The sequence below is a fragment of the Hemiscyllium ocellatum genome, chromosome 39, assembly GCF_020745735.1.
Source record: "Hemiscyllium ocellatum isolate sHemOce1 chromosome 39, sHemOce1.pat.X.cur, whole genome shotgun sequence".
Taxonomy (NCBI): domain Eukaryota; kingdom Metazoa; phylum Chordata; class Chondrichthyes; order Orectolobiformes; family Hemiscylliidae; genus Hemiscyllium; species Hemiscyllium ocellatum.
In genome coordinates, this window is record NC_083439.1 from 24,336,866 (window position 1) to 24,363,239 (window position 26,374).

The 26,374-nt window shown below is 40.9% G+C and overlaps 1 protein-coding gene across 4 annotated transcripts in view; it reads right to left on the bottom strand.

Moving 5' to 3' along the window:
* Nucleotides 1-26,374, bottom strand: part of LOC132834396 (protein unc-13 homolog A-like) — a 575,505-nt gene that overhangs the window by 170,857 nt on the left and 378,274 nt on the right. For all 4 annotated transcript variants that reach the window (XM_060853271.1, XM_060853270.1, XM_060853267.1 and 1 more), the window contains one exon: nucleotides 11,287-11,420. In XM_060853271.1, coding sequence (XP_060709254.1) covers nucleotides 11,287-11,420 — 134 coding nt within the window. The remainder of the gene's footprint in view (nucleotides 1-11,286; nucleotides 11,421-26,374) is intronic.

Below are 26,374 nucleotides of genomic sequence, written 5' to 3' on the forward strand. Positions count from 1 at the left end.
TCTTTCAAAGGAGTGATCCCCAAAAAACAAATGATGTGGTTATTTTCACTTTACTGTGGAATCTTGTCATGTGCAAATTGTCTGCCATGCACCTGTATTCCAACAACACGAAGTGCTTCAAAATGTCTTCATACCAAGAATACTAGAACATAAATATTGTTTCCTCTTGCATTCATTCTGGTTTCCATTTGAAGAATCTGAAGAGCATTAACAGTTGAATGAACAGAATAGACAGGGCACTCATCCTCCTCTTCCAATTCTAATTTAGTTTGTAATTTTCCAATTCTCTCACCTATCCACTCACTCTTGAGGATGGTACCTATCTACCCTTCACTTCCCCAGAGTGACTGCTACCAAGTCACTAGGTATTTGCTGTCAATCCTGATGCTACAGAACAGAACTGTCCACTTGAAGTGGTCAGCAAGCAACCAGCAGCAGTTAAATGTCATCACCTTCTCCAACCTCCCCATTCCAACTGCAGCCTGAAGTCAGCAATGATGAGGAAATGATGTTCACAGAATCTGCTCTTAAAGAAGAACTGGGGATTAAATATCGAAGTAGTGATTTTAAAGAAATCAAATTCTTGCACCTTCCATTTAGGACAATGCAAACAAGGTGGCTCCTGTCATTTCAAACAGGGGATTGCAAGAAAGAGAACTTTCACATCATCAAATAACCACATCATTTGTTTTTGGGGGATCGCTACGTTGCTTTCTTTTCAATGCGGTACCAGAAACAGGAAAAGGATGTTTGTTTTTAAGCTCATGGAATTTACTGTTTAATTGCAAAGTAGAGTTATAAAATTGCTAAAACAATTCATTAAGGTGAAGCTTATTGTCTTGTACTCAATTGGACAGAGAAAAAAATACTTTCAGGAATGGGATTCAACTGTTTCCCTTGTTCCTCTCTGGACCAGGGAGGTTGATTGGCATTGTATTAGCAATTACCACTTTTGAACAGGCTCCTATTTTCTTAATTACCAACCTCAACTTTCTGTGTTGAGTTTAATAGGCACTTAACCTGCAAATTCAGCAAGTTCTTAAAAATAACTTGACATTGATGTAAGATGCTGTCTGCATGAAGCAAATGCTGGAGTAGGAAAAGTCAACTTTTAAGTTCTTAAGATTCACAATTCATGGTGCATCTTTAACTCCCTGAATCTGCAGGTCAATTTGTGTTTTAATAATGGAATCTGTCATTAATACACTTTTATTTTCCCAGCAAAACTTAATCCTATCGATGAGATCAATTAGGTATAAGTGGATTCCTTATAAATTTCAGGGATCAGGGTTGTGGTACAATGAGATTGATGTACTAGAGAGTTATATTTGAGAATCTATTACGTACAGGTGTGAATAAAGGTATGATGCACTACATTAGGAGTTGAAGAGCTTTACTTTCTGATAAGAAGCAAGCAGCCTCAGGGTCAGTGTATATTCAGGCACTCATAGCTCTAGAGACCTGGGTCCCAATGCATAGGTAGCGAGTACTGGCTTAAAGCACAAGGTAAACCTGGCTTGCTTTTTATTTTAGAATATGAGATGTCATGAATGCAATGTAATAAAAATGATACATGTACACATATATCTTATTTATCACATCATTCTGCTCTGTCACAGTTAATTTCAAATAAATTTATTCAAGTGAATGTCTCTTAGCTAATTTAAAAGAAATTGCATCTTTAACTCAGTGTGTTAGCCTCAGCGTGATGTTTATCAAAACAAATGAGGTAAACTTCAAACTGGGGCTAATGTAAGAACAGAGCTTTGTGTACAGTATAATGGATATTGGTCCCACTGTGATGAATAAGTGGTAACGTCAAATCTTTCAGATACTGTTGAGTCTGATTTCAATACCCATATGTTAGTAATGATGAATCCAGTGTTGACATGTAAATGAGCTGAATTAACAGCTAACTGAAGTGGCCACCTCACTGATCAGGACTAAGCAAAGTGAGATTATTACTTTTGCTGCTATCAAATCTAACATAAAGGTCTAGATATTGTATTACACTATTCCAATTTACAGGCATTAATGGTCACAGAAACAAACAATATGGGGGGTGGACAGTTTGTGCATATTGGAAATGCTTTAGAATAGGCACTCAGTACCTGACAGGGTGTTAGAACCTTTTCACATATACAAGACATTCTGCTATAATGGGTGTTTCGTTAACGTGGTTGATGAATTGGGGACGCTGTTTCTAAAGCATGAGCTTTTAAAACGTGAGTTGGCTCTAATGCAGTTCCAACACCAACACTTTAAGCGCTGTTTCTAAAGTGTGATTTTTCTATAATATACGGTGCACAAGAACACAACCATCGTATTGTAGAAGAACTACCTGTAGATAGGGGTGTCATACCTATTTTGGATATTTTAAAGAATGTTAATTACCTTGAGTACAGCTGGCAATAACATCTGCTACATTCAGCACAACCAGATCCATATCTAGTCAAACTGAGGATCCTTACCAAGAGGATCAGAGACTGCAATTTCTCCTGCTCTGGCCCAACCCCAGCACATACCTGTAGGCTTCTTGCAGTATTAACTGATATCTACTTTACTGCACAGCTACAGGGATGTGGATGGACAGATCTGATTCAACTGAAGCTCTTCGGGCCAGTTTTGCTTGGGCCTACCTGTTCTGGAATAGGGATTGGTATAATTTGTGCCAGGATGCTGGCGCTCCATCATTTCTACTTTCTCATCTATCATCCAAAGTTATTCCTGGACAATCTCATAAAAATATAGTCAATTATCAGGAAGAATGTTGTTCATCTTAGCAGTTACACAATATTTTTATTTTCGGATACAGAAGTGGCAGACAGGAGGTCTCACTGTTATGTAGAGCGCACCAGATACAGCAATCCTTCGCTCCACGTTGTTTTGATAGGTATGTGTAATTTGCTGTATTTAATGTTATTTGACTTGGCAGGAAGATTGCCTTAGCTGGAATATGGCAGTCCCAAAGCACTCAGTTGTCTTGCATGTCATCCGTAAGAATAAAAAAAAATTGGCACTGAGCCAACTGCTGTGGCAGGCTTGGCTATTTAATACTTGAGCCACACTGATCTTCAGTGCTCCAACACATTTTTAATGATTGACTAGTCAGCTGAGCTCATTAATGGGGCCTAGGGGAATAGACCTGTCGGAAAGCTGAGGTTCCTTCTAAACAACTGTAAATAACTCTGCAAGTCAAACATAAAGGATGTTTCTAGTTGAATAAACTTTCCTTTTATGAGATGATGCATGGTGATTAAACTCTAGTGGTAATATCAAAAGCACTCCGAGTGGAATTTAGGAAAATCAACACAGGTATCACCTGCCATCTAGAGCAGGCAAGAAGCCCAGATGTCTCCTTTCAGGACAGGAGCAGGCCATTCAGCTCAACAAACCTGCCCCACCATTTAATACAATCATAGCTCATTGAATAGTTCAATGCCTTTTATCCATGCCATCTTCATAACCCTCTATGCTAATGGTGATCAAAAATCTATCAATCTCTACCTTAAACATATTCAAAGATAAGCAACCTCAACACTCTATGGTAGAAAATTCCAAAGGTTTACAATGCTATGAGTAATTCCTGACCATCGAGAGCTGCTCTTCGATTCGAAGCATTGCTCAGCAGCACCACTGATGGAAGCTGCTGGTGCTGCAGCAACATGAGGTTATGGGGGGTTTGCTGGGAGTGAAAGAAGAGTGCACTAGGGTGCCCCAGAGAGAACGGTCCCTGCGGAAGGGAGAATTCCCGTTACACCCTGCCAGCCTCATGACAGCTTCCTTTGCAACCGAGTAAGGTGTGACACCTGTCCATTTATTTCCTCCCTCCTTAGCACCCAAGGACCCAAACACACCTCCCAGGTGAAGCAGCACTTAACTGCATTTCACACAATCTAGTCTACTGCATTCGCTGCTCACAACGTGGTCTCCTCTACATTGGGGAAATGAAGTGTAGACTGGGTGACTGCTTCACAGAACACTTGCATTCTGACACAAAAAAATACCCTGAGCTTCCAGGTGCCTGCAACTTCAATAGTTCCCTGGACAACATCTCTGTCTCAGGCTTGATGCAGTGCTCCAGTGAATCTCAGCGCAAGCATCTCCTTTTCCACTTGGGGACCCTGCAACCTTCCAGACTCAGTATCGAGTTTAATAACTTCAGAGCTTGAGCTCTGCCATGTCCTTACCCCAACACCCTCACACCAGGCCTTGTTATTCACATAGTCTGTCAGTACACACAACCCATTGTTGTACCAATAACAATCCCCATCAATAGCTGTTCACCCTCCTAGCCTGATCGTTGTGCATTCCTGATGAAAGGCTTTTGTCCGAAACATCAACTCTCCTGCTCCTCAGATGCTGCCTGACCTGCTGTGCTTTTCCAGCTTTTTAACTCTGACTTTCCAGCATCTGCAATCCTCACTTTCTTTTCCACTCCTTTATCTGTCCAACTGTTATTCTCTCTCTTTGGGCTCTGTTCCCACCTATAGTTTACTCCTAACTCCGTCCCCCCCATCCTATCTTCTGCATATAAACCAATATTTTCCTCGATACCGTCAGTTCTGAGGAAGGGTCACCTGACCTGAAACGTTAACTATGATTTAGCGGCACAGATGCTACCAGATTCTGCTGAGCTTTTCCAGTATTCTCGATTTTTGTTTCTAATTTACAGCAGCTGCACTTCTTTTAATTTTCAATTAGTCACTGGTCTGGAGAGCTCTGCTATAAACGGCATCATCTCGCAATGGGCAGGCACAGTCTGACCTCACTCACTGATGGACAACACAAATGCCATGGTGGAGTGGCAGTGATTGATAGATTTTACCTTAAAGAATTAAATGGGCATCAAAAATCATCTTTGTAATTTAAGGTCTGGACAGTTCAGTAAATATTACAACATGCCACTAGTAAACATCTTTACAACCATAATCTGCTGATATATTAATAGCTCAAGGCTTTATAGAGGCTCAACAGCAATTAGCATTGTTTACAAATGACACACTGGCAGGATACAATACACAGGGGTATTGGCTACTCCGCTTCTGATTCACTAGGATGGCTACTGCAGTGAATTCTAATCAGCCGTCCAACAAATCTTTGGCAGAAAATCAACTCTGGAGGATCAGAGAGTGCAATAGAGTCTAACATGTGTCGTGTGGTGCCAATACTGTTATTGCACTCAATTCCAAGCATTCATTTTCAACTGCTTTAATGTAGGGCTTGCTTTGAAAGGGGTCAGTGTAAAATTAGAAAGTGTTAGGTTAGGAATTGAGTTCCCCTTTCAACATGAAGCCTCAGTGGTATACAGATCAAAGAACAGGATGTGGACATCGCTACATCCAATCTGCAGTAAATCCTTGCAGTCAGTGGAAAATTGGGAGTTCAACAAATTGCTGCACATACACATACACCAAACTGTTTAATCCAGGCTCCCTCCAACTAAGATCTCGTGCTGAAATCTCAGCAAAAGGTTAACTGACACCTTTAGGAAATTGCACTAACTGCATTCGCTCTATGTAATACACAAAGATCGGATTTGTATTTATCATGGGTACTGTCATATGCTTCTGGCAAAAAACAATTATAGAAAAGGAATAAATCCCGAGTCTGGTTAAATAAATCACTGGTAGAAAGGAACAATGGTTTTAAAGTCTGATCTGCAGGTATAATAAGTAATTAGGACGGCAAATGTAATGTTGTCCTTCATTGCTAAAGGGGTTCAGTTTAAAAGCAGAGAGGTAATGTTACAGCTGTACAAAGTGCAGGTGAGGCCACACCTGTGTGCAGATTTAATCTCCTTACTTAAGAAAGGATGTAATGGCACTGGAAGGGTTGCAGAGGAGGTTCACGATGTTGATTCTGGAGTTGAGGGGGTTGGTTTATGAGGAGAGACTGAGTAGATTGGGATTATATTCATTGGAATTCAAAAGAATGAGGGGGATTTTACAGAAACATATATAATTACGAAGGGAATCGATAAAATAGAAATAGAGAGGATGTTTCCACTGGTTGGTGAGACTAGGACAAGAGGGCATGGCCTCAAGATTAAAGGAAGCAGGTTTAGAACTGACTGAAAAGGAACACCTTCACCCAGAGGGTTGTTAATCTATGGAATTCCTTGCCCAGGGAAGTAGTTGACAGTACTTCAGTAATCGCTTTTAAAGCTAAGGTAGATACTTTTTTGAAAAAATAAAGGAATTAAGGGATGTGATAAAAACACGGGTAACTGGAGCTGAGTCCACGAAAAGATCAGCCATGATCTTATTGAGTGGCGGAGGAGGCTCGAAGGGCAGGTGGCCTACTCCTACTCCTAGCTCTTCTGTTCTTAAAGAAACAGGTGAAAATCATTGAAGCACGTTCAGTATTTTCTTTTGTGCTGGTTGAAAATACTGCACAAGTGAAAGCTTCTTTCATGATAACTATTAACCGAAGCACCCACTATTAATCCTTTTCCCTAAACTGTCAACTGTGCAAGTCTATGTCTCTTGAGTTTTCACCATGAAATCCACGGTCTGTTAAACCAGCTGCCCAAGACTTTGCACTTTTCGGTAGGATTATCCCAAACCTGACAAGTTTCAGTCCCAAACCACCAACCCCATGTGACCTGAGGCTGCAGTAAATTTAATCACAAATATTGCAGCTTTGTCTTCTTACAGATGGAACTTCTTTCATACAAATGAGGTAAACTGATTTTCATTTACCAGTCAATTTTAGACATCACAAATTGCATGGCTCACGGAGAACTTATTTTAACTGTTCCTAATGGGAAGAAAATAAGATAAAATCAAGGACATTGGTAGTTTGTAAAAAAAAATCATATTAGATCAGGGAGATTTGCTGATTTATTTCATTTTGTGATGTGGCAGTTGTTATCAGTAAAGTGAATGGATCCAACAAAATATCATTCAAATAGACAGGAAGTGGCACAGTGCAAACTTCTTTCGACTAGTCACCCAGAATCCCTGGGCCTAAAGATTCAAATCCCACCATGGAAGATGGTGAAATTTGAAATCAATAAAAATCTGTATTTAAGAAGTTAGCCCAATGATGACCATGCAATCATTGCCAACTGTTGTTGAAAACCCACCTGGTTCACTAATGTATTTTAGGGAAGGAAATCTACCATCCTTACCTAGTCTGACCTACTTGTGACTCCATACCCACAACCATGTAGTTGACTCTTAACTGCTGTCTGAAAGGCCTAGCAAGCCACTCAGTTCAAGGACAAATAGGGATATGCAGTAACTTCTGATCTAGCCAGCAATGTTCCCGCCCCACACAAAGAAAATAAATATCATTCAAAATTCCAAGCTTTTAGAGTGATAAACAAAAGTGCCTTAACACCTCTATTATTCAATAGCTCTATCAGTCCTCATTTAATAGATATCCTATTTTATAGTAGTTGAAGCCTTCTGGTTTCATTATATATTTCCCTATTTGTTTGAATTTATTAATCCCATATTACTCAGGTGAATGGATTTTCTATATATGCCAGAGTCTAAAGTTTTACAGGGATACATATATTTCGCCTTGGTTTTTGCAGACTAAAATGGGATGTACTGGGCCAGCAAACCATTTCAAATTTATTCCACAGTTCGATTAGATCGCAAAGTGAGAGTTATGGCTTAAAAATTGATTTTTTTAAAAAGGGTTTTGCTGGACAAATAATTTTGAGCAGCTGTGATGCATGAAAATACGCTGCTGCTCATCCGAGAAAACAGCCCACACAGGGAGCAGTGGCAACATTTTACAAATGGTGCAGCTTTAGGTTTGCAAATGGATGCGAATGGTACCTCCGTGACCCCACCTACGACAGCTCTTTTCTGATCATCAACATTATCGTAAGACAAGTTCAATTAGGAGGCACGAAGTGATAGAGCAAACTTTGTGTGATCGGAGTTCAGATTTTACAAGTACACCACAAACCTGAACTGCCTGATGTCACAGGTCAGTTCAATGAAACTTGGATGTTTCCACCCTGAACATACACAAAAAAAGTTCACTTTGTTTAGATTGGCCCCATTCTTTTTTTCAGTAGCATTCCACTTCCCCTCTCAATAGTAACAAACTTCTTTAAGCTCTGACACATCTTCACTCAATAAGTTAACACAGCTGCACCTTGTGGCTCTGAAACAAACCGTCCTCCTGGATAGTCAAAACATCTGATTTTCAGGTGGTTCAAATTTTAGAAAATTCATAACCAAATTGGTAACGACCATCATGAAAGGTTCGGGGTAATCTGGTGGTCTAAAGTGGCTCTGAGTTATGCTGAGACTGTCTAGCAGAAGCCAATGCAGCGAAGAACATGACCTAATATTTTTATATTCTTGCAATGAATAATTTACATATTTGGCAATATGCTTAGTAGGCTGTGCTTCCTGCAGATTTACTTCACATAAACTGTAAATTGGCTAAATAATAAACAGAAGTGTCATATCGCTTGTGCCAATAGTGAACAGATGTGTAGTACAAACATTTGACATTTTACCCGGCAATATTTTACCCAGTTTCAACTATTTTGATTCAAACTTACACTAACATATCAGAAAGCAAATTAAGCATTGCACGTTAATATTCCATGGCGTAATTTTAGAGCTAAGTCTAATTAATGTATGTTTACCATAGTTCACTTTCTAAATTTTTCTGAGGTCACTCAATCTACTTGAGCATATTTATAATTAGCAAAAGCATAAAATATTTTATTTCAAATTGTAAATTGCATCCAGTTCTTTATATTAAAGAAAACAGGATTGATATAACATTATAATTGTCAGAGCTGAAAAATGTGTTGCTGGAAAAGCGCAGCAGGTGAGGCAGCATCCAAGGAGCAGGAGAATCGACATTTTGGGCATAAGCCTTTCTTCAGGAATGAGGAAGGTGTGCCAAGCAGGCCAAGATAAAAGGTAGGGAGGAGGGACTTGGGGGAGGGGCGTTGGGAATGCGATAGTTAGAAGGAGGTTAAGGTGAGGGTGATAGGCCGGAGAGGGGGTGGGGGCGGAGAGGTCAGGAAGAAGATTGCAGGTCAAGAAGGCGGTGCTGAGTCCGAGGGTTGGGACTGAGATAAGGTGGGGGGAGGGGAAATGAGGAAGCTGGAGAAATCTGCATTCATCCCTTGTGGTTGGAGGGTTCCTAGGCGGAAGATGAGGCGCTCTTTCTCCAGGCATCGTGTTGCCATGGTCTGGCGATGGAGGAGGCCAAGGACCTGCATGTCCTTGGGGGAGTGGAGGGGGAGTTAAAGTGTTCAGCCATGGGCCGGTTGGGTTGGTTGGTGTGGGTTTCCCAAAGGTGTTCTCTGAAACAATCTGCAAGTTTGCGGCCTGTCTCCCCAATGTAGAGGAGGCCACATCGGGTGCAGTGGATGCAGTAAATGATATGTGTGGAGGTGCAGGTGAATTTGTGATGGATATGGAAGAATCCCTTGGGGCCTTGGAGGGAAGTGAGGGAGTAGGTGTGGGTGCAAGTTTTGCATTTCTTGTGGTTGCAGGGAAGGTGCCGGGAGTAGAGGTTGGGTTGGTGGGGGGTGTGGACCTGATGAGGGAGTCGCGGAGGGAGTGGTCTTTCCGGAACACTGATAGTGGAGGGGAGGGAAATATATCTTTGGTGGTGGGGTCTGTTTGGAGGTGGCGGAAATGACGAAGGATGATACGATGTATCTGGAGGTTGGTGGGGTGGTAGGTGAGGACCAGTGGGGTTCTGCCCTGGTGGCGATTGGAGGGGCGGGGTTCAAGTGTGGAGGAGCGGGAAGTGGAGGAGATGCGGTGGAGAGCATCGTCAACCACGTCTGAGGGAGCTCCCCGTCCCACTCCCCCAAGGACATGCAGGTCCTTCGCCTCCTCCATCGCCAGACCATGGCAACACGACACTTGGAGGAAGAGCGCCTCATCTTCCGCCGAGGAACCCTCAAACAACAAGGGATGAATGCAGATTTCTCCAGCTTCCTCATTTCCCCTCCCCCCACCTTATCTCAGTCCCAACCATCGGACTCAGCACCGCCTTCTTGACCTGCAATCTTCTTCCCGACCTCTCCGCCCCACCCCCTCTCTGGCCTATCACCCTCACCTTAACCTCCTTCCACCTATTGCATTCTCAATGCCCCTCCCCCAAGTCTCTCCTCCCTACCTTTTATCTTAGCCTGTTTGCACACCTTCCTCATTCCTGAAGAAGGGCTTATGCCCGAAATGTCGATTCTCCTGCTCCTTGGATGCTGTCTGACCTGCTGCGCTTTTCCAGCAACACGTTTTTCAGCTCTGACCTCCAGCATCTGCACTCCTCACTTTCTCCCATTATAATTGTCAGCCTAATTCACAAATATGACAAACACCTTTAGCACCTCAGAGTACTACACTTTACTGCAGTTTATAGCATTCCTTTCCTACTGAAAGGCTTGTGTACTGTGTAACTCTCAACCTGTGACAAAGATGTTCTAATGAGGCTAATTTATCAAGACAAGATAGATTAAACCTTTGTGGCAAAATCATCCAAAATCCTCATTTTAGTTTTCTCATTTGGAGTCTAAATAGTGTCGTTGTAATTTTAATGGCAACTGCACCAACGTTGGATCTGAACCAATATTGACTGCCTGAGTAAATTTGCAAATTAATGGCCAAGAATTGCCCATTTATGAATTATGGTTTTTTTGTGACTAGTGTGGACTCCATTTCAGAAAAGGGGATTGAAGATTTTGAACTGATTCTGGCACTAAATGAGTGCAATCAGCTCTCAGCTCTTGTATATTTAATGACATCCTGCTTCTTACAATAACTTGTTATCATAGAACCCCTACGGTGCGGAAAGAGGTCATGATTCAACTCCTAAGTAGCTAGTGGTCTGTTTGAAGGATTAGCAGAAGTTAGAAATGATGGAACTGATCTGATTTTATCCATGAATTCTCTCATTGGGCAGGGGAGGTGTAAGCTTTTCTCTGTTTGCTCTGGACAATGAAGTTAGAAACAAGCAGCAAATTTGATAAATATTCTCCCTAATAAAATTTTGATTTCAGAAAGCAACCAAATGGAATCCGAGTAATTCTGTTCAGCAACCATTCCCTGTTATTAATTTTATGACATGCTTTCATTCAGTTGCAGTTGTAATGTATATGCTAAATGGAAGAAATGAAATTGCACTACTGTGAAATTATTTGTAATCTTTAGCCTTGACATTGATGTCATTTTGCTACTTCATTGCCAACAAGAATTTTGAGGTTTAATATCACTTGCAAGTCAGTTTCCTGTTTAGCATTTGAATGCATATCTGAAACACAACTTAAACTCTGACTTTACTTACTGGTTCAGGACAGGGGTATAGGCTGTCTTATCCTCGTCTATGCAAGAAACCATCAAAGTAATGAGTTTGGGCCAGAAATCTAAGTTTTTGATGGTCGGTCCCTGGTCCTCACGAGGAATCTCTTGCTTTTTACTCTGTTGAGATAAAAATACTCATTAGTTCAAAAGCAAAATGCAGTATTGGAGAAAATAAATTAATGCATCTTAATAGCTAATATTCAGGCTGTCCTTTTTATAGTATGCAGCTCAAAACCACACAATACAGAACAATCGACATAAGTTAAAGCGTAGTTAAAAAGAGGTAATATATTGGTTAGAAATTCTCCGCAGGAATACCAATGCATCCCCACATTTAATGTCTTGAGATATTAAGTCTTGAGATATTAGTGATGTGTAACATGTGCCTACATCTTTTTAAATTCCTTCTTCAGATATGAACATCAATAGGATAATACGTTGTTATTGTCAATCCCTAATTGGCCTTCAGAAGATGGTGGAGAGCTGCCTGCAATTGAGGAGTTTGCTGGGCCATTTTGTAAGGGAATTAAGGGGTCACACCAGACAATCAATGGCAGATTGATCGTTCATCCCTGAAAGATGAGACAAATGGGTTTTTAAAACAATCCTACGGTTTCATGATCACAGTCATTGAGAGTAGTTTTCAAGTGCAGATTTATTAGTTAATTGAGTTGAAATTCCTTTGGAATTTCATGTCGCTAAAGCATGAGTTAAGTGTCCTGATTATGAGTCCAGTAACATTATCTCTGCACGACATTGTGCTGTGTCCTATTTATAAAGTTAATTCATTGCTCTGAATGTACTATCTAAAACTTGCTGGGAAAGCCACAAATTCATGAGGGCTGAATGTCTAGGACCAACACCATACAAATGGCTATGAGTCCCTTAGGGAAGGAATGCCTACAACAAAGGGGCAAACAGAATAGAACCCAAGCAAAATCTGTATTCAGATACAGGAGTTGAATATTAGGTAAAATCTAATTGCTTTTGGTAATTCAAATTTACTTTCTAAAGCATTTTTACCTCTTTATTCTTCTGTTCTACAGCTCATTTTTGTTCTAACATAAATTGAGTGGCAAAAATGACAGATATTTAGCAATTACATTGCTGAACCTTTGTACAATGCACAATCTGCTAGGAAACCAATTGGGAAATCCAGTTTGAGAACTCTAATATACAATGCAGAGATCTGGTTGCTGAATTTCTTTCTAACAAAGAGTTGGGAAATTTGCACATATACGTCTTGATTGATTCATAGCAAAGAATTGTGCCTGTAACATAGCACAGAAGTGTCAGCCTTCCTCCCAAGGCAAATGTTTTGCTATAATTCTGCCTAACAACTCATCACCATGAAGGGAATCGGAGCTGAGCATCAAATAGCCTGGGAGTTTGAACTTGCTGCCCTGCAGTCATAAGCAAGTGTTTGTAAATCCAAACTACTGAAATCCTATATCATTTACCTGGCATGATCAAAGTCCATTGTGAAATTTGATAAGTTACAATCAATGTGACCAACCGTACTGCCAACCATCAATAATTGCATTTTAAACCTTCTTTCAGTTGGCTATCCTCAACACTTCATTACTCCTTGTAAAGCTGACTGTCATTTTTAATAACTCTAAGGTTATGTCTGCAAAATTGTCTAATTGTGCATTTCAATCGCATAACAACAATTGAATCTCTACTGGAATATTTTATAATTGAAATGCAGCAAAAGAGTCAACGCAACAAAAATGCTGAGCCCTGTACAATTCCTGTACTCTAGTCCAGAAAACACAGTTTGGTGGAAATGCAGACAAACACGTTTCCCTCCCAGATACATGCCAGACATTTCTCAGAGTTGGAGGGAGGAAGAGCAGTATGGCAATGCATGGATGAGAAAGATTTTTGAAGCAGTTTGAGGTCACCTGGCCCGTGATTCTATGTTTTTAAAATGTTTTTCTCACCAGGTACTTGCATTCTTCAGAGTCTTTGTTCTTTAAATTTGCTTCTCTGCACCATCTATACCCACAATTATGGGCTTGCCAATTGGAATTCCACTATCTGAGGGGCTAGGAAGAGCTACTAAAGGACAGCAGGCCTATTTGTGTGGTATGAATTAGCACAGAGTCACTGGTACTGGCACACCTATATCTACATCACAGATGTGAACGCATCTCACTTGGGCAATTAGTACAGCGGGAGGTTCTAGCTGTCAAGGTAATTAATGACAAAAAAAACAATAGCGTGCATTTTTACGAAGATTCAATTCATTGTTAGATATGATATTTCTTCAGAAAGAGCACAAAGGTAATGTGACATTGTTAATGGGGTACTGCACAGAGGTGAGCATCAGGAAGGAAAGTTGAACATGTACAAGTCCACTATTGTTAAACCTACTCAGCAATAGTGTTATGATCCTAGCTGATGTTATTACTGGTCAAGTCAGATCCTAGACTGAAATCTGACTTGATAGGTCATATTTTGTTTAATTCTTTGGTTTTAATTACTGAAATACAACATGCAATGTTGCAGGTTTAATGCTACAGGAATACTTGTCAGTTAATCACTAAAATCCTTCAGAAACAGAAAGCCCATACGCCATTTGTTCAAAATTCAAAAATCCACAATGAATCATATTAAAACATGCATATAGATCACACAACTTGTATCACAACTATTAAGGGAATTGCCTTCACGTGGCCTAAGCCCTGTAGAAATGAGACAATAGAATAGCACCATGGGCTGTAAGGACACCTATTGTCAGTATGAATTTCAGAGTTGGCACAGCAGAAAAGGGAGCTGCCAACCACAGTCTTAAGTCTGCATTCAAGGTTTCCTTATCTCTGATGCCTGGTGATCTTCAATTAATCCCTCACCTCTCCAGTTTATGCAAGCACTGTTTGTGAATGAAGATGCCTTTATAAAGGCTGTTATATTTCTATGTTCATCCCTTTAAACACCCAAACAATTTTCTGCTCCCACAACTTGTATGCTCCCTACACGTGCTGGAAGTGAGACTAGTATAGATTTAGTGTGCTCTCAGCAGTATAGACTTGATGGGCCGAAGGTCTTCTTCTGTATGATGCTACCTGGATCACAAGAACTATGCAAATGAGCCTGCCCATTTTGTGCCATAAGCATATTACTAGTAGGACTGGACAGCATTCATTTTTAAACTTTAAATGATTTACTAACATCTGTTAGATGTTCCTGTATGTCCAACGGAAGAGCTTGTAGTTTCCCCTGATAACCAAAGGTAGAATTTTTTGGTTTTGACTGGGACTCATTCTTCAGGAGCAGATGGAGATCACAACCCTGCAATGTGTAGGGATTAGTCTCCGATGGTGATTTTCCCAATTAGTGGTCAGAGGGAAAGTTGATCTTTCAGTTCGAGATAGCAGGTATGCTCATGAACCTGGAAAAGCAATGGGAGGACCACTTGGTACCAGTATTGTAGATTAAAAAGTACATTCGACAGCTACACCACAATTTTGGAAAGGGAAACTTTCCACATGGTGGTTAGTGGGCAGGGTCTCAGTGGAGCTACTGAATATCAGTCTACCATTGGACAGCCACCCTGAGGCAACTGGTCAAGTTCTCAATGAGTTGGGAAGCTTGGGAAGCCAGAAAATTCCATCTCTCACAATGGGCTTTAATAGGAATTTCTAAAACCTTTATTCGGCTACTCACCACTTGCAAAGTATGGTATAATCCTGATGCACACACATCTCCTGGAAGATGCCCTAGGTTCAGGATGGAACCATCAAGCTGGCAAATTGTCACCCATGTTTACGACTACATTTGCTCTAATTACAAAGTAAAACCCTACCCTAAGAAACATGTTGCTGAAGAAATTGTTCTTCAAAAGGAACTGAGATCCATATTATTCATATTCAGCTCAATACGAATATATTCTGCAAAGGATATTGGCTGCTCACATTATTCTGGAAGAACTAAAAATAAGTGTTATGATTAAAAATGCTGTACATATTTTGACAAATTCTGGTTTACCAAATAGCTGTGTGTGTCATCATTACTGTGAATGCTTAAAATGTTGTCAGTTGCTGAAATAAGGCAGTTATTATGTACCAGCTTTGAATGCAATGTAAACATGCATAAATTGACCTAACTTTCACAACCTGTAACCTGAATAATAATTATTCAGGAGGGAAAGTTTGGGAGTACTCAAGTTCCATTAATTTATGAGAAACATATATTTGGGAAAAAATACTCCTGTCAAATCACACAAGGTCACATTACCATCCATCACTTTTGGGGGCAATGAATATTTCCTCACATAATTCCTTAGACCAAATCAGTGTCTACAGTAGTGGTGTGTGTACTTGAGGCTAAGGGTTGTTGTACATATTGCAGACAAATCACACACACATTCTGATCATTTGGATACAGAATGTATCTTTTATGTTTGACAGCTATTAGATTAGATTCCCTACAGTAGTAGAAACAGGCCCTTCGACCCAACAAGGCCACACTGACCAGCCAAAGAGCAACCCACCCAGACCCTCTGACTAAGGCACCAAACACTATGGGCAATTTAGCAAGGACAATCCACCTGATCTGCATATCTTTGGACTGTGGGAGGAAACTGGAGCACCCAGAGGAAACCCACACAGACACGAAGAGAATGTGCAAACTCCACATAGCCAGTTGCCCACGGCTGGAATCCAACCTGGGTCCCTGGCACTGTGAGGCTGCAGTGCTAACTACTGAGCCACCATGCCGCCCTGTTATGGATACAAACTGCTCAAAAACATTGTACATCCAATGTGTTCTTACAGCTTCAGCTATAACTGAAACACATTGAAATCTTTTTTGGGACTAAGAGTCAGGACAGGCATGTTAGATGCTAACTGACTCGCCACTCTCATTGCTAAGGCAACTCGAATGAACCAGCTCATTAAGAGCTGACAAGTGAGCTTCAGCAAGTATCTCAGCCTATCACAGGCCTGGCCAGTGGCTTCAAGAGGGAGAGGGGTGTGTGTGAGGCATCGGGGTGAGGGGGGGGGAGGGATGACTTTAGAGTCCACCCAAGTACTTCCCACTGATGCCAGACAATTGACGGTCCTCCCTTTCCCACACAGCTTCCCCCACAGCTAGGTTACCCTGGTTACAGATTTGGGAAAGCTGCCTCTTTTCTCACTTGCTAAGAAAGCGGGTAAACAGAGAATGGCAGATTGAGTTCTTTGATCGACTATTTCAGATCATTGCCAAGATTAGAGTGGTGCTGGAAAAGCGCAGCAGATCAGGCAGCATCTGGGGAGTAGGAAAATCGACATTTCGGCAGGAGCCCTTCATTAGGAATGAGGGTTCTGATGAAGGGCTCCTGCCCGAATTGTCAATTTTCCTGCTCCTCGGATGCTGCCTGACCTGCTGTGATCTTGACTCTGATCTCAGCATCTGCAGTCCTCACTTTTGTCCATTTCAGGTCATTACTTGGTGGTGGATTGAGGAAATTCTAAATGGATATTCTCAACCAGAACGTAATTAGTGAGATGGCGAGGAGGGTCAGGTCAGGGACACTCACCATCTCCCAGGAGGGGAAGGTTCTGATCATAGACTAGTATAAAATTAATATTCAGCATTAACATTATGTTAATAGGTGTCAGACAAGAAGCGAACATGAATAATGTTAATACATATCACATGTTTCGAAAGAGTATGTTTTTAAACAGTAGCTGTAAGAGTGGATAAGATATAAGAAAACATTCTAAGTTTTGCTTTAACTATCTAGTTCATCGTTCATGTGCTTTCTTTTATACTTTAGGTTTTAGGATATCTGCTCCACAAAAATTTGAGGTCAAATAGGTTAACAGCTAAGAAAGGGAGGACTATAAAATAGCCAATGGGTTTGCTGAGATGAAAAGCTGGTGGATGTATTGTCTACATTACTTACAGTGATGCTTTGTTTGGGATTTAGAGCTAAATAATACAAAAAGTAAATTCTGGAAAGTAATAAAACTCACTTCATCAAATCAAATAAGATGTTGTAAACGGTGGGTAATAAATCAAAAAAGTCAGGTGGTGGACTATCTCCAGCACACTACATCATCATGGAGATGACAGAAGCTCAAGAAGTCTCTCTGGTTTCAGCTTATATGGGTGTGCTTGCTCAGGTACAGATTATTTTTGATGTTTTAATTCAACATTGGAATTTAACCGCTTACTTTCTTAGCCTTGTTTCATCCACACATTTTATTCTTTAAATGATTATGGATGATCAAGCCAGATCATAAAGATTCAGCTCATTCAGTTTTCTCTGAACTGAGAAAAGTATAATTTGTAGTTTCGATCAGGATTGGAATGATTTCCATTTTAATGTTCCTTTAGTTCACGGTTGTAATCAAAAGCAGGATTACATTTATGCATAAGTAACCTCATACATTTATAACGAAAATAGCTACAGCCCATCTGGTTCCTTTCCTGTGCTGTGGGCTACTGCAAAAGCAATTCTGATGGAAGGGAACTTGGAAATGACTGAGGATAACTATAGATGCAATGAAATTTGCAGAGAGTCCACTCAATCCACAGTGAACACAGGGTGATAAGTAACCATGTGGTCAAATCCTACTTTCCAGCACATGGTTCACAGCCTTGTAGGTTATGACACTTCAGCTGGACGTTCAAGTATCTCTTCAAACATCATGAGGGCTCCTGCCTTGACCACAGAAACAGGGAAAATAGGAGGAGTAGGGCATTTGGCCCTTCAAGCCTGATGTGTCATTCTATACGAACATGGCTGATCATCCAATTTCAGTACCCTGATCCTGCTTCCACTCCCATAGCCCTCGATTCCTTTTGCCCTAAGAACTATACCTAATGGCTTCTTGAAAATATTCAATGTTTTGGCCTCAAGTGCTTTCTGTGATAAAGAATTCCATAGGCTCACCACTCTCTGGGTGAAGGAATTTCTCCTCATCTCAGTCCTATGTCCTTCGATGGTGACCCCTGGTACTGAACTCCCTGGTTGTCAGCAACATCCTTCCTGTCTTTACAAGTCTACTCTTGTTAGAATGTCAGATGTTTATGCGAGATCCCTACCCCATACTTTTGGGCAGAGAGTACCAGACCTCCACACTCCATCACTGAAAATAATACCCAATTTTCCTTTCAACCACTTATCTCTTTCCCTGAATCTACGTCTCATGGTATGGTGCCTTCAATCAGGAAGAATCAGGTCTTTCTATTATATCCAGAACTTTTGCAATTTTAGACAGTTCAATTAGGTCTTCCTCAACCTTCACTCTGAGGGATTTTAATCTTTCCTCATAATAGAAAATCTCCAATTTGGGTAAATCACATACATTTATTCTGTAGCTTCTCTCGTGCAGTTATTCACATTCATATATCGAGGTGACCAAATATTTAACATTAACTTTCGATGATCACATAAAACAGGTGATAATGGATCAACCATCTGTTATGCACTTATCCCAATTTCCTAACTTAAAGCTGCCCATATTAACAGATGAAGGCTGAATTGTCTGAGGACATCTGCCAGTATGGGACATTTATCATAAGATCTCAAGCGATACAGTACTATTTTTCAATGACTCATTCCCTGCCTATAATTCGGAGTCTTCAAAAATATTTGTGTGTGCATTTTTGTAAGGCTTTGCCTATAAATGGATCTACGTAAAGTATTATTGCTGCACAAAACACACAGCCACTTGAACAGAGTACTTTGTGCATTTTGAGGTAATAGGAAAGCATTCTAAATATGTCAAAACATTGGGATGTACCTTTGACTAAATTATGCCAAATTCACAACAAATTTACTGGAAAAATATAATATTTCGACATGATCGAAGACATAATTTTGAATTGAGAATAGTTTGATCTGCATTGACATAAAATATATTACGAATACATGAGGATAATTTGAAGCTCATACAGCTCAGCGTGTCTTGTGGTGATGACTGAAATTTGTAAATTAAATACTTGACACATCTATTTCAGGACCTTCCTGTCTTTGGCTTGCCTCCACTCTTCCAACATTTAGGAAAATAGCATCATCTTCAAAAAGCATGAGAGTCATTTTCCACTCTCAGCTAGTAACATGAAGGAAGGACGTTTTTAAAGCAATCTGACAGTTCTCAGCTGGATTTACAATCTGGTTCACATTCTGAATTTTTATCTTGCAAACAGTCCATCTGGAGATGATGTCACTTCCTCAGGAGTTTCTCAGACTGACTCACTTTTAAGACTAATGAAGCAAAATTGTTCAGGCGTCAATGGAATACATGAAATCTCCTGGGATGTACAGATGGACTATCATTTGAAGGATATACAACAGAGAAATGTATTCGACTCAATTGATTTTACTTATTCTTTGCATAAATTTGTCATAAAAATATTTCCTTTTTCATTTCACACATAAAAATACAATAACCAAAAACGAGATTGATTGTGAGAATGTACGGTAAATTGGTGACTTTCAATAAACCCTCACATTTCAAATGATAGAACTGGCTTCAAGCCAAATTAGTATATGAGAAAAAAAACATGCAGCTTAATGGGTAGAGTTTTGTGCCTTGTGTATAATTGTTGATTCCAGCACAAATAGCATCCATTTCAGAAAATCCTACAAACTTCTTCACACTTGCAATTGCATTTCATTGAATGCCCTGAACCAGCACAACTGAAGAGTACTTTAAAACAAAATTTGAAAAAAAAAGCTTTAAAAATATTTCTTGATATATATCAGAATGGTAATTTTATAAGATTTTATTAATACAGCTCAAAATGGACATTTCACAGAAAAGAATTATTTTTAAATGATTACGCTAATAAACCAGCTGTGAGCAGCTTTGAAAATACACAAAACCACCATTAGTTTGCTTGGGGGTGCAGTACTCAGAGTCTTTGCGAGCTTTTTTTGAAACATTTCAAAACAAACTTCATGATCCTCTGTTTAAATTTTCCAGTATTAATATTGCCACTTGGTCAACGTTACTGTGTCCAATGCCTGGAAACTCCTTCCTAACAGCAGTCCGGTTGTATCTGCACCATATGGATTGCAGCCTCCATGAAGTCCATTTACAACAGCCTCCTCAAGAGGCAATGGGGGAAGGGGATATTGCCGGCAATGCTTAATCTTCTGAACAAATAGGGGGAAAAAAAAACAATTTGGGACCTTCTAAAAGGCTCACAAAGTAACACAACTATGGGTAACTCCTAATTTTTAATTCACCTCAGGGCCAGGTGCGATTTGTAAGTGAAACAAAACCAATTTTAAATGCATTAACTAAAGGCAAAGAACTGGGGAACGCAATTTGCTCAGTAAATTTGTTGTGAATTTGGCATAATTTAGTCAAAGGCACATCCCAATGTTTTGACATATTTAGAATGATTTCCTATTACCTCAAAATGCTCAAAGTACTCTGTTCAAGTGACTGTATGTTTTGTGCAGCAATAATACTTTACATATATCCATTTATAGGCAAAGCCTTACAAAAATGCATACACAAATATTTTTGAAGACTCCAAATTATAGACAGGGAATGAGTCATTGAAGAATAGTACTGTATTGCTTGAGATCTTATGATGAACGCAATTTGCATTTAGAATTTAGCAAGTTTGTGTACAAGTTATGCCAATACTGGGGGCTCTGTGCTCGAAAAAGTGTAATTGAACAGAAACTCCAGACCATGTTTATTTGAATTACAGCCTTTTCTTTCATTGGGAACATTATTATGAATTCCACTTTCTTATACTGAGACAGAATAACGATTTTGCATTAAAAAGATCTATCAGTTGACAGAAGCCAATACACCAGGAAGTTAAGTGCAGCTAATATCTCATTCATTTAAAACACAAGTCTGAATTTATGATTTGAGTTTTTACTGATTTGAGCTGGCTATGTCTGTTCCTATGTTCTGATGGTAATTTTCAAGTAATTGACTTACAACAGCTAATTATTCTACCATTTAAGGTTCCAACTTATAATTATTCTGATAATCAGTGCTACTTATTTTCCTAAGGCTGGCAAATGCATCTGTACAATTATCTGTTGTTTCACTATTGATAATGTTAATGCTTTACAGTTCGTATTCAGCAATCGTTCACTTAGACCAGAAAACCATACACACCATTTCACCATTTAAAGTTATCAGGTCTGCAGCTCAGAAAGAGGTCATTCTGCACCAGTCAAAAGCAACCATCTATTTATTCTAATCATAACCTCCAGCTCTTGACAACAGCCTTACATGCCTTGGTGTACATCTCAATAGTTCTTAAATGTTAGGAGGGTTTCTGCCTTTAGAGAGTAAGTTCGAGATTCCCAACACCCTCTGAATGAAAATGTTTTGCACACACCCCCTATAAACCTCCTGGCCTCTAAATCTGTGTTCCCTGCTTAATGGTCCCTCTACCAAGGGGGAAAGCTCCTTCCTGCCTATCCTGTCTGTGTTCTTCATTATTTTATACATCAATCATATCGCCCATTCAGTCTCCTCTGCTCCACGGAAATCACTCCCAGGCAAAGGTGAGGACTGCAGGTGCTGGAAACCAGAGTTTAGATCAGAGCGGTGCTGGAAAAGCACAGCAGGTCAGGCAGCATCCGAACAGCAGGAAAATCAATGTTTCGGGCAAGAGCCCTTCATCAGGAAAACCTTCCCAGTCTGTCCAATCTGTCCTCATAACTAAAACTCTCCATCCAGGCAACATCCTGGTGGATCTCCTTTGTGACCTCTGGCCTATATGTGACTTCAGACCCACAGCAATGTGGTTAACTCTTAACTGCCCTCTGGGCAATAAATGCTGGCAGAACCAAGAATACCTGCAGTCCAAGAAAGAATTTTTAAACATTTTAAAAGACAAATCAAGGAATATACTGGAGTTAGCCTAATGTTGGTTGCTGGGAAAATTACGAGGGATTATTATGAAAGACAAAAGAGGCTTAAACCCTCGGGGTTTGCGGGTTTTCGCGGCGTCTGTGTGGGTTTCCTCCAGGTGCTCCAGTTTCCTCCCATGGTCCAAAGATGTGCAGGTTAGATGGGTTGGCCAGGTGTACTGCCTAGGAATGTGCATGTTAGGTGGAATATCTGTAGGAAATGTGGAGTTATGGGGACAGGTTTGGGAGGCAGCTCTGGGCAGTCGGTACAGACTCAATGGGCCGAATAGCCTCTTGTCACACTGCAGGGAGTCTACGATTCTGTGACAGGGGCAGCACAGTGGCTCAGTGGTTAGCACTGCTGCCTCACAGCGCCAGATACACAGGTTCGATTCCAGCCTTGGATTACTGTGTGGAGTTTGCACATTCTCCCCACATCAGTGTGGGTTTCCTCCTGGTGCTCCGGTTTCCTCCCGCAGTCCAAAGATGTGCAGGTTAGATGAATTAGCTGTGCTAAATTGCCCAGTGTTCGATGCATTAGTCAGAGAGCAATGGATCTGGGTAGGTTACTCTTCGGAGGGTTGGTGTGGACTTGTTGAGCCGAAGGGCCTGTTTCCACACTGTAGGGAATCCAATTTAATAGTCTATTCCTGCTCCTGTGCTCCAATTTGATTCTGTGATTCACATTTGGCTGCTGGGAAATTGTAACAGCAAGCAACAGTTGCAGAAATTGGGATTTTTATTCATTAGTGTGTCACTGGCCAGGCCAGCACATATTGCCCATCCCTAATTGCCCAGAGGGCAGTAAAAAGTCAACTGTGGACCTGGACTCACATGTAGGCCAGATCAGGTAAGGATAGCAGCTTGCTTCCCAAAAGGCCATTATTGAACCAGGTGGGTTTTTCTGACAATTGACAATTTGTTCATGGTCATCAATAGGTAATTAAGAAGACAAATGGAATATTGTCCTTCATTGCTAGAGGGATGGGGGTTTAATAACTGGGAGGTTATGCTGCAGCAGTATAGGATGCTGGTGAGGTGGTCCCTGGAGTACTGTGTATAGTTTTGGTCTCCTCACTTGAGAAAGGATGTACTGGCACTGGAGGGGGTGCAGAGGAGGTTCACTGGGTTGATTCTGGAGTTGTGAAGGTTAGTTTACAAGCATAGATTGAATAGACTGGAACAATACTCATTGGAATTTCGAAAAACGAAGGGGTGATCTTATAGAAACATAGAAAAGTCTGAAGGGAACAGACAGATAGAAGCAGGGAGACTGTTTCAACTGACAAGTGAAACTAGAAGTAGGGCATAGCCTGAAATTATGGGGGAGCAATTTAGGACTGAGTTGAGGAGGAAAGAGTTTTGAATCTGCCTGGTGAAGCAGTTGAGACTACGTTATTGAATGTTTTTAGGGCAAAGATAATTCATTTACTGTTCAAAATCTAACTAAGGGTTATGCTTGGGTAAGTGTGGAGGAGTCCACAAAAAGATCGGCCATGATCTTATTAAATGGTGGAGCAGCCTCAAAAGGCTAGCTGGCCTACTCCTATTTCTTATTAGATCCTTCATTCCAAACTTTTGAATTCCTAAATTCAAATTCCACCATCTGCTCTAGCAGGATTTGAACCCAGGTCCCCAGAATACTATCTGGGTGTCTGGATTAACAGTCCAGCAATATTGCCACTAGGTTGTACGCTTGCTATTCCTTGTACACAGGCATTCAAATACAATGGGGATGAGTGAGATAACTTGGATATTGCCTCACTGTGTTAGTGAATGCCCATTGCCAGCAGCACTGTGGATAACTGTGCCCTGGAGCCTGTGGCCAGTCCTGCTGCAGTGAGAGGATCCGTGAAAGTGAAACCTTCATGAAGATGGAACCAGGAAGCATTTAGAGACTGCAGCAATATTTCAACACGGTTGCCAGTTTCTAGAGCTTAGAACATTGTGGAGTGATCTAAACTGAGGAATATGAGTGAATGGGGGAAGATGTCAGCCTCGGGGAGGATAGCTGGCAACATTAATTAACTCCATTCACACTGGCACGCGCATATCTCCAGTAACATAGTGGGTAGGATTTAGAGTCCTGCCCAGCTGTCGGATTGATCGAGTTGAGAGTCTGGCAGGACTCTGCCGTTTTGCTGCTTCTGCCCCGATTATGTCCATGACAAGAAAGAGCATGGATGGTCTTCCTACTGTGCCACCAAGTGATGCCAGTAATTAGGTCATGAAATAGGCGTGCCGCAATGTTCCAGCAAGCCTCAGTGCAAACTCAAAGAACAACATCTCACCTTTCATTTGGGGAACATGCAGCCCCTAGGACTCACTGTCAACTTTATTAACTTTAGGGCATGATTCCATCCTTCCATGTTTTTCCACTCACCCCCACAGCCAGTCCTGTTCTCACATGGGTTGCTTTAAGCACAGTCACCCATTCTCACATACTCCTGTCACATTATGAAGTTTGCTTTCAGCACAGTCTGTCCATTCTCTGCCACCCTCAGCTCTCCTTATCACTTACCAGCTTCTCTTTTGCCTTAGACTGTCATTCTTAATCCCCTTGTTTACTTCCTCCTTTCATGTTTTTTTCTCTCTTTCTCTCTCTCTCTCTCTCTCTGTCTTTGGGCTCCCTCTCCGCCTATCCATTCACCTCTCCGTCTCCTCCATCTTCAGCATAAATACCATTTTGTCCAGCTGCTAATCGTTCTGAAGAAGAGTCATCAAACTCGAAACATGAACTCTGGTTTCTTCTCACAGATGCTGCCAGACCTGCTGAGTTTTGCCAGCAATTTCTCTTTTCGTTCCAGATGTCCACCATCTCCAGTTCCTTGTTTTATTATACAGCAGGCAAATAATGCCATTTCAGAGGGCAGTTAAGAATCAACTACACTGCTGTGGGTCTGGAGTTACATGGAAGCAGACCAGGTAAGGACAGCAAACTTGTTTGATTAAATTAGATTAGATTCCCTAGAGTGTGGAAACAGGCCCTTCAGCACAGCCAGTCCACACTGACCCTCCAAACAGTAACGCACCCAGACCCATTTCCCTCTGATTAATGCACCACATAGCATCGCCAATTCACCTAACCTGCACATCTTTGGACTGTGGGAGGAAACTGGAGCACCCGGAGGAAACCCACGCAGACACAGGCAGAATGTGCAAACTCCACACAGCCAGTCGCCCAAGGCTGGAATGGCACCCAGGTCACTGATGCTGTGAGGCAGCATTGATAATCACTGAGCCACTGTTTGTGAATCAAATTACTGCAAGTGCTGGAATCTGTACTGAAAACAAAAAAAGAACGCTGGAAATACAGCAGGTCAGGCAGCATTGATGGAGAGAGAGCAAACTAATGAAATGTTTGATGAAGAGTCATTGAGACTCAAAACAATAACTTGCTCTCTCTCCATGGATGCTGCTTGGCCTGCTGTAATTTCCAGTATTTCTGGTGTTCAGTCTGGTAGATTTCTTTCCCTGAAGGACATGAATGAAATCTCCTCGATTCTAAGTGATGGTCTATATATTGGGACTGATCTTCATCTGTCTTCTCACACTAATCTACTTCATCCACTGCTTGGCAATCTATTCAACTGCTTGTCTGCACACACTGCTACCTTTGTTCAGTGCACTGCACAGCTTTCTGCATCTAAATCACCTACCTAGCCTGTCGCCCCTTCTCTTGCTGTTCTTTCAACCTTTTGAGTGTTTGCCCGTACAGCTCACAGCCAGACTTTCCATTCCACCCTATGTTTCCACCCTCTGTTCACTTTGCTGTCATGTTGCTTGTATATTCTGTTGTCCATCTGTTTGCACTGCTGCCAATAATGTCAGAGTGCTCAGAGCAGATAGTCTTGTAGGCCAAACATGCCTTTCTCTGCCACAGCTAATCAGAAAGAAAAGCCTCTTTGGCAGTCATCAGTTTTATTGGAAGAGGGATAAAGATTTGAAACATACATTCAAACCCAGATACATAATATTAAAACAAAGTGTGAGGCAGAGCTGTAAAACTATGAAATACCCTGTACATTGTCTTGTTAATTTCTGACAGCTGCATTTCTTAAAATCACGACAGTCCCGCTCGTCACAAATTGTTGCTCTAATCCTGATATTTATCATTCAACTCACAGTTTACGGACAATCAGACAGAAATTGTAGCTCACTGCTAGCTTTCTGAAGCAATTAAGCCATCTATATTTAGATTGTGTATAATAAGGTTATGTGACTTGTAGTTTATCAA